General features: G+C 44.6%; 1 protein-coding gene across 1 annotated transcript in view; it reads left to right on the forward strand.

The window, feature by feature from the left end:
* The window catches only part of GALNT1 (polypeptide N-acetylgalactosaminyltransferase 1), a 664,945-nt gene that overhangs the window by 594,282 nt on the left and 55,354 nt on the right, over positions 1-15,309 (forward strand). The window contains exon 10 of the mRNA XM_078687736.1: positions 1,481-1,579. Coding sequence (XP_078543862.1) covers positions 1,481-1,579 — 99 coding nt within the window. The remainder of the gene's footprint in view (positions 1-1,480; positions 1,580-15,309) is intronic.

The following is a 15,309-nucleotide window of genomic DNA, read 5'->3' on the forward strand; positions in this document are numbered from 1 at the left end:
GAGGCCAGACTCGTGTCTGTGGCAGCAGCATCCATTTTGTGATGCTGGGGCTCTGGTTAAGATTAACCGCGTTTTCAGTAAAGTAACATGTCTTCTCCCTCTAGAAGGGTGGAATGCTACCCCCGTCGCCAGAACTGGCGAGGGGGTAGTATTCCAAAGTGTATGACACCAAACATGACATGTTTTGATAAAGCCAAACCAAAGTTAGCAATAACCGCGAGGATTATAATGCACTTAAGAGTATATGGTATGGCAGTATCACTAGAACAGCAGTACGGAAATAGTTCCGACCACTGCAGACAGGCTCAGCTCATGCTAGAGCACCATCTCACATAAAACCAAGCACTCTGCCTCCAGGATTGTTAAGGCCTGCCATAGGAGTGACTTATAGGTATATATGTGTCCAGATATAGGTTTAGATATAGGTATACTATATCTAAGAAAGGGGTGATTACACCACCTTGCCCCAGCTGAGGGATCAGCCAGTTGTGTCGATTTAAGTACCAGCCAGGGGTGGCAAAAGATATGCTGCAGCCCCTGGTAGGCCTTGGATGCACCTATGCCCTGAGCACCTATAGTGCATGGTACAGGGGTTGACAAGGTGTCCAGTACCAAATTGGTGATGTACCTAGGGTACATGGAGTCCATTTAAAAAGAGAGTAGATAGCCTGGTACCCTGATTAGCAGGATCCCAGGCCAACTAAGTCGAAAACCAGCTGAACACTAGGCAAAAAATCTGGGGTAACCATAGTCCGGTATCCACCCTCCTACAGTTTACTAGTGCCAGGGCAGAAAGGTAGTTTATTGTTTTGAAGTGATTGGTAAAAGTGACAAACTGTGGGACAGAGATGGATGCACCTCCTCTACCTTTAGATAGATACCTGCACCCATTCACAACCTTCACGCTGGCATTACCAGGGACATGGTTGGGAGTCTGCGTTTTGGAGGGTTAAGAAAACATGAAGAGGACTCTGGATGCCGGCACCACTGATAATTGGGCTTCAATGCATTTTTATAGGAAAAAGATAACATTCTGATAGAATGGATGCACAGGAATGCGAAGGAACTGATTTTTTAAATGCATTGTGGGCTGTACCATTTGGAGAACATTGGGAAAAGTCCAGAGATAAAGTAGGACATGTCACTTCCATAATAGTTGAGAAGACCTTTTCCTAAAGCCCCAAGAAACATGGGAACATTTCCTCTCCTTTCTCAGCTTTCAAAGGCACTTTACTTTCACAAGAGCAGATCACATGTGTTTCAATGGTGAAAAAACTACATGCAAGAATTTTATAAAAATCCAAAATCTGCATTGTCCCAACCATAACTTCCCACAGTCATAACTGTTTTGTGATTGTTTGTGTTTGTTACCAACTGTGATGTACATGAGAACATTGGTTTACAAATTAATTAGGGTATTTGTGGTTTTGTGGTAAGGCCATTCAAATATTACTTTTAAAATGTCTTTATCTTCATCTAGATAAGAAATGTTGAAACAAATCAATGTCTAGATAACATGGCACGAAAAGAAAATGAAAAGGTTGGAATCTTCAACTGTCATGGAATGGGAGGTAATCAGGTGAGGAGTTTTTAATAAGTAAATGTTAAATATATTGCACCTTAAAATGATTTTTGGTGCAGATTTGAGTGCAGTTAGATTTCAGCAAATGTAATTATATGTTTTAAAGATTCCAGCTCTGAATTTGAGTCATATCTTAGTCTTTCTGATAGAGACTTGAAACTATGGTAAGCCAACTTATCTATTTAATATGTCAGTCATTCTGTGTTTTTCTGCTCAAAGGCCAAACCGTGACATAATTCTTCTGTGTTGAGTGCACATAGGTGTAGTGAGTTTGTTACAAATATATCGCTGTAGGACTCCATATGTTGTATGAGTTCAAGTACGGGGGCCTGTGGCATCCATTTTGAATGCCCCTGGGTTAGCACAATACACGATGAAAGATGAGGACAGCTTCCCCAGGCAGCTGCCGCCTGCATTCATGTGGCTGGACGGTGGAGAGGCAGATGCTGAAGTGAGAGGATGGAGACAGGGCTCTCTTAGAAATCCAGTAAGGATCTTTTGCACAGAGGGCTGCTTAAGTTCTTCATGAGCACTGTCATTTTCTATATGGTACGGAAGAGGGGTGGGACTGCATTTTTGTTGTTCAAAGTGAGGAAGTGTCTAAGCAGCGCTTGCCCCATTGTCTGTCCCAGATTAGTGTTTCGGGAAGGGTATTGGCAGCCACATGTAGAGATATCACACTTACTGTGCCTTTTTGCATAGACCTGTTTTGAGCCATGTTGCTAACTGCTGTAAGGGCCACCACCTTGTGCAAAGGCTGTGTCTGAGCAGCAACCAGAAAATTACATGTGAAAAAGAACCACCCCAAACCAGTTCTGAAATTCTATTCAGTGGATCCGCATACCTTGTTTGAATGTTGTGTATAAAAGTGGGATCCAAGCCAGCCAACTCTGTTCCAGGTTCAAGTTCTTCTTGACAAAGGAAAGGGAGTTTGCCGCAGAGTACTTGAGGTGCTGCTGTGTAACTAGGGCTCATGACGGCATACCAGCCAGTGCCCCATAGGTGAGGAAACATTACCTGAAATTTGTATAACTTACTGCAGAAGCTTAAAGTCTGTCTAGCACCTATCAGTATGCATGCTCATAGAGGGAAGTAAAGCTCCTGGCCCTGCAGAAGGAAAACCTGTCCTGGACGAGTAAAATATTTTTGGGGGGTTGGAGGAGCACTCCACTATTATTTGGTTTGTAACAGAAAAAAAGGTGCTACAGCACTACATTTGCTGTCAACCCAAGTGTGAATAAATAGGAAACTATTACAAGTTAGTCAACTTGTTAGTGCCATGCACTGTTCACTCTGTACTAAGACCCCTATCTCCCTTGAAATATACACATTCTGAAAACATGAATCAAGTTAAACCATATTTATATTCATATTAACTTAATAATTTCATAATGTTTCAATCAATACTTTAAGATTTACAATGTGTTTTCATAGATAGTTACACAGTTTAAACATCAACAGTGTGACTATACATGTGTATGTACACAAACAGTAAAAAAACATTCTTGTGTGTGCCCAATGCATTTCGGGACATTTGAGTCCCTTCCTCAGGGGCCAACATGTAAAGAAAGCATACTGTTACCATTCTTAACTCACTAGTTAATTTCATTTCATACACGGTAACGACATTACCCAATATACCATGCTAACATATTGCATTTAACTTCAGGGCCTGGTGTTCCTCAAAAGCACTCATGCAATTGTTTTTATACAAAGACAAACAAAATCCATTGGCATAGTAGTATCGTTAAGTAGACTCATCCCACTGAGCTTCACTCTGTTTAAATTAGTAAGAACGTGTCTTCACCCTTATGAGTGCATAGCCATAATAGAAAAGAAAAATAGTGATAAAACCAGTAATGACACACCTAATATGTGCCTATGCCAATCTCTGTTACCTCATGAGGGGTATAAACTCGCGATGTGATTAGACTGATGATCCTATGTGAAAAAGAATTAACCCTTTTAGAAATCATACTTCCTAAAATGCCTGAAAAACCAGATCTTGGCTATGTAATTACCACGCTCACCTGTACGCTAGAAATACCCTTTTAAAACAGGTTCGGTGATTAGTACTGCAAAAAAGAAACCAACAAAGCATTAATATAATCAAATGGCCAAGTTGCCGAACTCTGTGTACTTAATGCTGAGGTTCACATGCTACGCTTACCCCGTTGGTCAAAACGACGTGAATATTTCCCACGTGCTGCTGAGAACTCCCGGTCCTATGAAAAACAAATATGTGCTTGGTTACCATCAACTTGTAAACAACTACGCGTTTGTATAAAAAAAGAATACAACCACAAGCTGCACATACTTTTAAAATCGCACCACTGTCCTCCCGCCGGCGCTTACACCTACAAATGGACCTAGAAACAACATAATGCTCTAATTAATAGAAGCATTTAAATGAGGAAATATAAATGTTTTCCTGAGGCTGCAGTAAAGTCCAGTCCCACACTTACCACAATGCTGCACACCTCTTCTCCCGAAAAGATTCTGATAATGTTCGTGATACCGAACACTACATTTGTTAACAATAAATGCGACCGACCAACGACATAGAAATGGGACTGGCTCCATACTAAAACGGGCGCCATCTTAACACTGTCGACCCTACCTAAAATGAACTGACAGCCGCATCCCGGTGTAATGTCCTAACATCGTAATATGTTCACAGTGTCCCATAAGTACAGGGAACTACACAACCTAATGATGGTTCCTGAGACCTAAGTACTTGTGCAAGAAAACTGGTTACTATTAGATAAAATCACACAGTAGGTGATCCTGATAACTAAGTTAGCAGAAAGTGAGACTGCAGTCGAGAAACACGAGAAAACGATCAGTACCCAGTCAAATACACAAAAAAGTAGCCTCCAAGGATCCATCATAACCACTGCATGGTATCATGTTTGCAGTTAATGCACTATCGCTTTGCCGAAACAATATCCCGCAAATAGAGAATGATAACAAACTGATACAAGATATAGCATGCCAACAAGACTGCAGTAGTGTCTAGACCTTCTTAGAAAGATATACCGAAAACTACATGGTAGGATCTGTACACCCTAGTAATCGAGAATAAAACCATGTCTGTGAAGAAAACCTATGATGCTTAGTCCATATAGAATTGGACATTCAAGATATCCCCATGTAACAAAAATAATTAAAGGAAGAAAAAGGGTTAGAGAAATGTGTTGTGCCAATCCGGTCACCATTGTTGAAATGTGATAACTCACACGCTCACTTATAAGAGAATATCTCAATGGTCATATTATATGTACTCAACCGACATCTCTACTAGCTCATTGAATTTTGGTGTCTTTGAGTGATTTATAGAAAACAGCTCATGTCCAGGCGATCATTTAGACCTGATGGTATCATCGTTACAAGACTTTTTATCCAGGATACTTCTCTGCAAAGCAGCGTTTTAGTGATATCCATTCCAGGTCGTGGTATTAATCTTTCCACTATCTGCAATCTAAGGGGTGATATATTATGCTTAGATTCCTCCCAATGAAGAGCTAAACTCGATATTGTGCTTTTTGTCTGTATTTTGCTCTTGTGTTCCGTGATTCATACTTTTAATGTCCGCTCCGTCTTACCAATGTAGGCTTTTCCACATTGGCATTTGATGCAATAGATAACATTATTAGTATTGCAGTCACTCGTATGATATAATCGTATTTTCTTGCCCTTTGATGGGTGGGTTAGTGTGTTCCCTGTTATTACATTGTTGCACTGGAGGAGTAAAAGCCAGCTGTGTTCCGGAAGTTGCTGATTGCCCTTGGAGCAAAACTGGATCTGACACATGTCATGAGGGGTCTCCTGTCACTGCCCCCACATTGGACATCATGCAGAAATTGAGCCAATAAGTTATCCTCTGATGCCCAGCACACCAGCCACATCGAAGGCTTGGTGCTGCTTATGCAAACCCCTCCAACCAAATCAAGAGGAGGATCTGCCATTGCTGCTAAAGCAGCAACCAGTCATGGAGGCCACAACTTCCCAATGAAGCACCCTCCTTGCCATGTGTGAACGTGGCCCTGGATCTACAATTTTCCTTAATGAGCACCTGTCTGATCTCAACTTAAGGTCACATCTGCCATGTGGGGTGTGCCCTAAACAGGCAAGAATGCTGCTAAACTGCCACGGCTTCAGTCCCACGTGAAACAGCTGCTGCTGTCCCATGTCGGTGGAGACATCACTGAGAGTTCCAGCCAGTGGAGCACCCTTTAAAGGGAATCGACCAGTACAGGCATCAACTTGTAACAGAGCCTCGCACAAAAGACTGAATTATGGACATGCAGTGTTCTGCCGGACAGTGAATGTTGGCTACACGTTCCCTTTAATTTGGGTACGAGCTATAAACTTGAACTGCGAACCATGTAAGTAGAGACCTGGTCAACTGCACCTGTGTCTGATCTGTATCAATGACTACATTAGAGTAGAAGATCAATAATCATAACCCGTCCTAGAATGGGGAGAGGACGCTATAGTGCCTGAATTGGTTAACTAGGTACTTGCAACTGAATCCCATTAAATTGTCGAACAAGGAAAACAAAAACAATGTTTCCTATATTAAACAAACTACTAAATGTGTCATCATACAACTAAATAAACAGATATATATTCTGAGCATGACCAAACGAAATACGAAAATGTTTTGATATATGTACAATTAACATTTATTCTAGAATCAAATCTTACATTTTGCTGGGGCACAAATGATCCTTCCCGACCTTCCAATTCTATCCCCACCAGCACCCTCCTTCTGCTGTGGACGCACCACATGGTCACCTGTATTGTTTTCCCTCATCACACTTGGACCTCTACTCATTCTCCCACAACCAATCATCCTCCGTTAATTTTTTTCCCACATTTTCTTTTTCTTTAGCACCATAATGGTTGTATCTTGCTATGGGACTCATGTGCCATACCCGATTGTCACTGAGCCTGACCGCGTTTTTCAAATACTCTATTACCTTGAGAGGTTCAGTTTAAACACTTTCCCCTTTTGGTTCTTTATCAACTCTCTTGACCTCCACCCCCTCTCCAGCTTGCAACATTTCTTCCCTTGCTCCCTTTTATCTAACTATTTCTTATACACCTCCTGCGCCTTCAAAATGTTGTGTTTACTGTTTTAGGGGACCAATCTACCTTACTTGCCATAGCCATCCAACCCAGATTATCCGTCGTAAAAGGCTCTATTCCCCTCATCAGCTCAAACATTTTCTTCATTTCCACAATCCACTTTTTACCCTGGCTATCTGAATTATACCTTTTAAAAACACAGTTAAAATGCTCCACAGCACAGTTTCCTCCTGGATGATAAACTGATGTTACAAGATGTTTCACACCATTCTTCTGTAGGAACTTCTCCACAACAATATATTTAAACTGTGGGCCGTTGTCACTCAAAAGTTTCATAGGTAGTGTCTCTCTCTCATAAAAACGGCATCTAAAAATTTCACAACCGTTTCAGCAACAGGCTTTTGCACCACTTCTAGTTCTACCCACTTGCTAAAATAGTCCATTAAAACAATGATGTATTTGCTGTCACCTAACACACTGCACACAGGCCCTACAAAATCCACTGCTACCATCTCCCATACCATTCCAGGGCACTCCATAGGACATAGTGTTGGTCTCAACGTCTTCAAACTCTTATCTGAACTTGCACATTGGAAACATTCTCTCACTAACCTCTCCATGTCTCCATCCATTCCAGGCCACCAGTAAATAGACTTTGCTCTTCTCTTAGTTCTTACCACACCACAATGTCCTTCATGACATATATCCAAAACTTTCTTCCTTAAACTCTAAGTGGAACTATTTTACCACATCTCATCACAAATTTTGACTCCATAGCCTGTTCATTGTAGACTTCCCAGATTGGTCTTAAATCCACTGGACATCTTTTCTTTTCTCCCCACCCTTCCAGAATGTACCATTTTACCATCTTCATTTCCCATCAACACTGTACGCACTCCTCCAGTCCTCCTTCCTAATGGAAATCATTCCTTCGTCATATGTGTACGCCACCTGGAAGTCATCCCATTCATTGTACGGCAACTCAATTATGGTTAATGGTGCACAACTTAATCCATCCGCCACCTTATTCTGCACTCCTGGTACATAGAAAATATGGTAATTGAAATTTTGCAACCTCATAGAGAGAATCTAGCAGTTCTCGCCGTCGCTTCAAGAACACCTTCTGTGGTCAATAATTTGATTAAAGGCTTATTTACGGCCTGTTCTTGCATCGAATTCGGTGCCCCAAAGGAACAATTTTTAAGGTTCCATACTCCATACCTATGCCAGCGTCTCTCTCTCAATCACTGAATATGCTTCTTCAGCTGGTGTCAAGCTATGTGAAGCAAAACCCAGAATCCATTCTTTACCACTCTTTTCCTTTTGAGTAAGCACATTCAGAGCCCTTCATACTCTCATCCACTGTTTAACCACATCGGTGCTCGATGAGTTCCGCCCCTGTGCTGGAATATGCAAAAACCCATTATTCATGACGAGCTGGGCTCGTCATGAGCGTGCTGGGAGGCTACTGCATGACGAGCCCAGCTCGTCATGAGCGTCGAAGGGGTTAAATACAACAAAGCATCGGATTGAATCCATGTATAGGTGCAGCGGTACATAATTCCTTTTTTATACCCTCAAACTCTTGTATACATTCCTGGCCCCACACACACTTAATTCTGCTTTTCAACAATTGTCTTAACGTGTTTTTTCCGCTAAATTCTTCGCAAACTTGGAGTAGTACTCCGCAAGGCCTAAAAAAGAACGTAATTCATCTTCATTTGTAGGTGCAGGAGCTTCCTTTTTGGGTGAGATGCCATTACCGCTAATGACTTGACCTAGGTAGGTCACTTGCTCTTTCACAAATTTGCATTTTTCAAACCTCGCTGTAAACCCTTCCGACTTCAGGTTCTCCAAAACTCTTTTCAATGTATCGTCATGCTCCTGACGATTTTTCTCCATGATTAAAACATCTTGGAAATATGACACCTTTCATTCGTTTCAAAATTTTCCCCATTAGCCTCTAAAAAATGGAAGGGGCGGATGCCAATCCAAAAGGCATCCTAATGAATTAAAAACACCCATACAGAGTGACAAATGCTGTGATTTTCCTGCTCTTTTAATGCAGCAGCCTTTGATGATATGCAGATGCAAGATCCACTGTCAAACCATCTCATGTCCTTAGTTTTTTTATAACAATTCATTGATCTTTGGTAACTGAGACTTCTCCTCTAGGATTTGCTTGTTACCACCCCTCAAGTCAATGCATAAACTAATTTTCCCGTTAGGTTTACGAGCAACAACACACTGGAGACACTCTGACTGTACTTTCAATAATGCCTGCTTCCTCCAGTCTCAGCAACTCCTTCTGCAATTCATTTCTAACAACTAATGGCACTAGTCGTACTTTATAACTCGTAGGTACAGAACCTTCTTACAGTATTATCTCATGTTTGAACCCTTTCAAAGCTCCAACTTTACCCGAGAACACCTCAGGAAAATCCTTGCACATTTTCTGTCCAACACAGTCATTGTTTCCCAAAATCAAAACTTGCTAATCGCTGTTGGGGTCCAAAATTATATCCAGACTACTCTGGTCTTTCCATCCCAAAACACATGGACCATATTCAGCAACAATAAGTTTGCCCATTGCACATCGCCCCTTAAATTTGAGTGAAACATCTCTATAACCCACCGTAGGGATAATCTCTCTTGTGAAACTCTGTAAGCGTATATCAGAATATTTCAGATTTTTACCAATTTAGTTCTCAAACGCACTTTCCCCACATATCTCAATTAATAATGGTAAATGGGGAACCTGAGTCTGCCACCAAGATTACTGGAATCCCTGCCACTTCCCATTTATACTTCAGTTTACTTCTAGGACCCTTGTCCACATCTAAAATAGTGTCATCCATCATCAATATGCAATCATTCCCACCTGATTGGTCATCATCTGACCTCGATTCTTTAGGGGCATTTGACACACATTGAACCCTCCCTTTCTTATCATCCCTTCTAAAGGCCATGGAATAGTGTCCTACAATTCCATAATTTGAGCATTTCTGGTCCCTGGCTCTACACCACTTATTAGCAAGATGCTCCCGACTACCACGTCTGTAGCATGTCAATGAGCCTTGAGCACCCTCCCTATTCTGATTTTTTTTGCACCAGAATCATTAAACTTAGCATCTTTCTTCCAATCACTTTTCTTACTTTTTGAGAATTTCACTGTCTTGACGTGTTTTGCATCACTCACCACACACACACCTCCTTGCTTTCCTTGTCTTCTTCCAGAGCTGCTTTTGCAGATCTAGTAGAAACTTCTATTTTCTTCACCACTGCTACAACTTCCTACAAGGTTGCATCCCCTAGCCCACAGTCTCTCTTGAACTCTTATTCTTAATATGCATGATAATCTGATCTCTTAATAAGTCATCCTGTATTTGGCCAAATTTGTACGGAATTGCCAATTTCCAAAGGGCTGAGACATAATCATCTGCAGTCTCTTTTTGCTCCTGCTTGCATTGAAAACCTTATATCTATCAATCACTATGCTAATTGTAGGTGAATAATACTTCTCTAAATCGTCCAGAACATTTGCATACACATTAACCTCATCTGCACTTCTTAACTTCTTTTCCATCTGGTTGTATTATCTGGTACCCTCCGGACCTAAAGAGTGCAACAAAATACCTTTTTTAGTTTCTAGAGTTAACATCTCATTTTCTAGAGCTGACTTTTAATTGGAAAATAATCCTTCCACGCTTGCCACTTCATACGGAGTTCACCAGATTCAGGTAAAAATAGTATTGGAGGGGTCAAAGTGAATGTGTGAGCTGCACACATGCTGAAATACTATAAATTCTATACCTTACAAAAAAACTAAGACCTTACTTATCCACCTGTTATGCTAATAGTAAAATGCTACCCCCTAACCCTATCCAACACAAATACATATTGCAACCCTTGAAAAAGAGAAAAGAAAAAAAAATATTAAAGTTCTTGGAAAACAATATTAATTAATGTGTTTTTGATCATCCCCTAAATTAATCCTCATTTTTGTTACAAATCTCTTTATTGAATATAAATTGAACAGGCAAACAAAAAAAAGAGGGAGAAACAAAGCAAAGTACATCACTGATAGTATGGTACGTTGGCAGGGCCCTACCAAATTTCTCCAGTTACAACCAAATGAAACAATAGAGGGGCTGGAAGGGGACCCCTCGCTCCTCTCTGGGGCCTTCTTGTCCATCCATGCAGGCGGCTGCCTCGTCGGAGGTTGAGTCGGGGTCGGCAGCGCCCCAGGGGTCGGTGGGCCCCTCGTGGGTCGAGGCTGGCGGGGGAGTCCTTGTGGGTCCACTGGTCCCTCTCGTCCCTCCATGCAGGCGGATGTCTCGCCGGAGGTCGAGTCGGGCTTGGCGCCGCCGTGGAGGTCGGTGACCCTCTCTCATTCCCCCATGAGCCGAGGCTGGCGTGGGACTCTTTGTCGCTCTCTGGAGGCTTCTCGTTCCTCCACGCAGGCGGCTGCCTCGGAGGTCGAGTTGGCGCCGTTTGGTGCCGCCCTTCGACCACCTCAGCTCCGTCCCTGCCCCAATCCCTGGCGCCGGGTGGAGAGGTGGTGGCCCGGCAGGCGTCTCTTGTGATGTTTGATGACGACGATGACCTGCTCCAGGTTGCGGATTCTACAGCACCTGACAGGTGTCAGATCGTGAATTTGTCCTCGGACATTCCCTCTTCCCCAGAGGTTGCGTGCCTGTTGGTGTCATCCTCACCAGAGATGGGCAGCCACTTCGTGGTGCTCTCCCTGGTGTCATCATAGACGGCTCCTTGCCGTGGCCGCGGCCTTCGCCGGAGGAACCACCGGTCCCCCACTCTTCGGTTCCTCTTTCTCCCTTTCGGGCTTGGCCCTTGCCCACTACGGTTGGCTTCGGGGACGGCCGCCTTAGCCTACAGCCGTAGCTCATGGGGAAGCTGCTTTCTCCACTGCGGTGCCCTATGGAGGCGGGTGCGACCTTTGCTTGCGCTGTTTCCACGGCTGTGGGGATTCGCGCATGGGAGATCCGGCTGCCCATTTCCCTGCTGATCATCTCTTGGAGGTTCTCCACCAGGGCTCTGGTGGACGGGAGCTACTGCTCCCCTTTAAAGGTTCGCTCATTTCCTCTTTGACGGGGACTTGGGGCCGCCCACCACTGGGATCCGGTGACCCAACACCTTCTTTATCGACACCTTCCGGCGCTGCGTGACCCGGCGTGACTTTCCATCCACCTCTCTGCCAGTGGGCCCTTGTTGCAGACCACCTTTCCTTCCCTGCCGTCGCTGTTGACTCCACCTTCCCGGGAGGCCCGTTGACTGGACTCTTTGGGCCGCAATATGTTTGCTTCAACCAGTGCGGCTCTGCGGGCTCTTAACACCTTATGTGTGTTGGCTAGGGCCACCTCTTGTTTGTGGGACTCGGCGGAGTCCCTTGGATCCGCAGCTTCTCAAGAGGGTGCTGGCATTGATTTGCGGCACCATGCGTTGGATGGCCGGGAGCTGGCGGCGTTTATTCTTAGCTCCACTCTGGACATCTCAGAGGTGTTGGGTCGTGCCATGGCTTCATCGGTGCCCCTTCGTCGCCATGCTTGGCTTAGGGACAGTGTGTTCCCAGAAAATGTGCGGGAACGGCTGGTGGATCTTCCCTTTGATGATTCCCTTTTGTTCCACGCCCCGGCAGACTCAGCCATCCAGAGGTTTTTAGAGGGGCTTAGGCCTCCTCCCCCTCAGTGACCGGTGAGTTTGGCTAGCTCTTGGTGATCTTCTTCCTTTTTGGCGGGTCGCCCTTGTGGTTCTAGTTCTGTGTGTTTTATGGCCACTTAGTTCTCCTTGTGGTAGCTGTGGTTCTGTTGGCTGCTGGACGGCCCTTCCTTGCTGTGTGTTTTTGCTGGATTACCTGCTCCAGGTTGGCCTGAAATTAGGTCTCCTGTGTTTTCTCCTGGGCTGATTGCTAAGCCATCTGCGGGGGTTTTCTCCCCGTGATTTTTTCTGTTGTCCTCTGCTGCCGAAGTTCCAAAAAGTGTTCCCATGTCATGGGACTTTACTTACCCTATGATGGGTAGTGGTAGCTGTTATATAGCTTATGCTGGGCGGTTGCGGTCTACTGCTCTCCTTAGCATTCATGTACATTGCAGGTGCATTTGTGTTGTCTGCGCGGACCCCTCGCTGAGGTGTGTCCGGGCTCTTCTCTACTTTCATGTTCTCTTTCTTGGAGACTGAGATGCTTTGCGTCCCTCCTTCTTCTGGTGTAGCCTGGACGGTCTTCCGGGGGCCCCTGGGCTGTTCTTTCTGCATCCGACTGCTTTCTTGCTGTCGTTGCTGTTCTGTCTGGTCTGTTGCCTTCATACTTTGGTGGGCTCGCCTTCTTTTCCCTCGTTTCTTTGGGCCCTCTAGGTTGTTCTTTCCTCTTTCCCTGGCATTGGTTGTAGGTTTTGTTGCTTGTGAAGGTGTGGGGTGCTTCGGCCTCCCCGGGCTTTGCCCTTGGTTCCTCTTTCCTCTTCTTCCCGCGCCCCCCTCTTGGGGTCAGTGGTGTTCTGCTTGTGGGGGTTCCCTCTTGCCTGGGGGGACGAGGCTCTTCGCCTGTCTGTTGGACTAGTCCCCTGTGGGACCCTCTGTTATGTCCAGGCTGGTGAGGTCCTTTCGCAGACCCTCCTTCCCGGGGGGTATGGCTAGGGTATCTATTCTACGTTAAGGAATCTGCGGCTAGTAGTCTCTATCAGATGTACGAGTTACTTACCTTCTGTAATGATGTATCTGGTAGAGGCGATTCTATCCACAGATTCCTTCACGGCCCGGCCTTCCTCCCCGTTCTGCGAGGACCTTTCGTTTGGTCTTCTGCGCTCGCCTTCCGGGGTGGGTGGCTATGTCTTGCATTCCTTGTTCTTTTGACAGGCTGTTTTGTCATGTACTTGTTCCTTCCTTCTCGGTTGGTGCCTTGGACGATGGATCTTGGGGTACTCCTGTGCTCCTCTGTTCTGGTTGTTCAAGATTGAGGCTTGCCTTTCCTCCCTCCCTTCCTCCCTCTTTGTTGCTGAGGGTCCTGGGTCTTCTACTGCCCTCTGAGTTGGGGTCCCCTGTTCGTGCCTTGCCCTTTGCCCTTTGGGGGGTTGTTTTACTCTGTGCCGGGGTTGCCTTGGAGGTTATCGTTCCCTGTTTGTCTTGGAACTGGGCCCCCATCGGTATTCTTGGTTGGGGTCGTGGCCATGCTACATGTTTTGTGACATTCTTGTTGATGCTCCTTCTCTCGGGGGAGGGCTGCCTACATGCTGGCAGGGTGGCTGTTCAGGGCTGTGCTCTGCTCTTTCTTCCTTTCCTGCCTTTGGGTGCTGCAGTGTTGACACTGCTCTTTGTGGTGTTTTGTCACCATTCCTTTTTACATTTTGTCTGCTCCTTCGCAGACTGTTCCCATACTCCCACAGTTTTGTCTGTTGGATCTGCGTTGTGGCGTGGAAAAGTTCTCCAAAGAAAACTTAGGTAGGTGCGCCGGGGCGGGACTTATGTGACCTCGCTGACGTCACGTACACGGGCGACGCCTGGGCAGAGCCGCGTGATGCCATCCCCCCGGCACGCAGGGATGCTGGGCAAAAATGTTTCCGGATCCAGTCTCACGCCTGGGGATAATTCTACGTTAAGGAATCTGCGGCTAGAATCGTCTCTACCAGATACATCATTACCGAAGGTAAGTAACTCGTACTTCAGTTATACGTACACTTGCATGAATGTTGACAGGGATAGATGTTTTTGAATGTATGTGCACTAAGATGAGGCAGGCTGAAGCTCATGTAACCTTTGGAATATAAGGCACTCCTAATGTAAGCGTTGGTTCTAAGGATGCTAAGATCCTTGTAGTATTATACATTGCACCAAGCTACTGTTGTTTCCCTTAACTCAGTCTGATATGCTGGTGCTCTTTTTTTCTTCATGCTTAACCCCCTTGCCTCCCATGTGTAGATTTCTTATGGTCCTGCCTTTCTAACAGACTGATAGCACACAACATCGAGAACAGGATAGTGCCTTGAAGTTCAGTTAGACAAAGCAATATTTTCTTTCTTATAATTGTCAACGTGCATAATGTTACTTGTTCGATCAATCCAAGATAGTTTGTCCTTCTCATACTCTGGCACTGCATAAAGCAGGCGTGGATATTGCATCACAGTGTTCCTGGATTGCTTTTCTGATGTTGTTCCTTGCTTTACCCTCTTATTGCTCATTTGCACCAAATTATCTTGCAGTAGTTAGTCTGTCTTGTCCGTGACTGTACTCTGCATTAGTCAAGGTTCTTTTCTATTGTTTTTCCACGTTCTGCTGTAGTAGTACTAGTTTTGGTATCCCCTGCTTAGAAGGGGATAGCAAGGCAACAGCATGAGCCACCCCTTTTTCACGGTCTTCGAAAAGGAAAAACAGTCCCATATGACCTTCCATTTATAGGTTGAGTACCCCCAGCCAGCTCCTTGGTACAAAGATTTAAGTTGAAAAGTCAGTAATTCTATGTCCTGTTTTAAGAATGGGATCAATAAATAATTTTAATACAAAGAGCAGGTGGGTGGTACCAGTCACCTCATTAGATTGACTTTCAAAATAGGTTTCTTGGCTGGGATTCGAATCCACAATCAATCTATCCAATATCTTTATCACCTCCTAGGGACCTGAATATTTGC

This window comes from Lissotriton helveticus, chromosome 4_1 (genome assembly GCF_964261635.1).
Source record: "Lissotriton helveticus chromosome 4_1, aLisHel1.1, whole genome shotgun sequence".
In the NCBI taxonomy this organism is placed as follows: domain Eukaryota; kingdom Metazoa; phylum Chordata; class Amphibia; order Caudata; family Salamandridae; genus Lissotriton; species Lissotriton helveticus.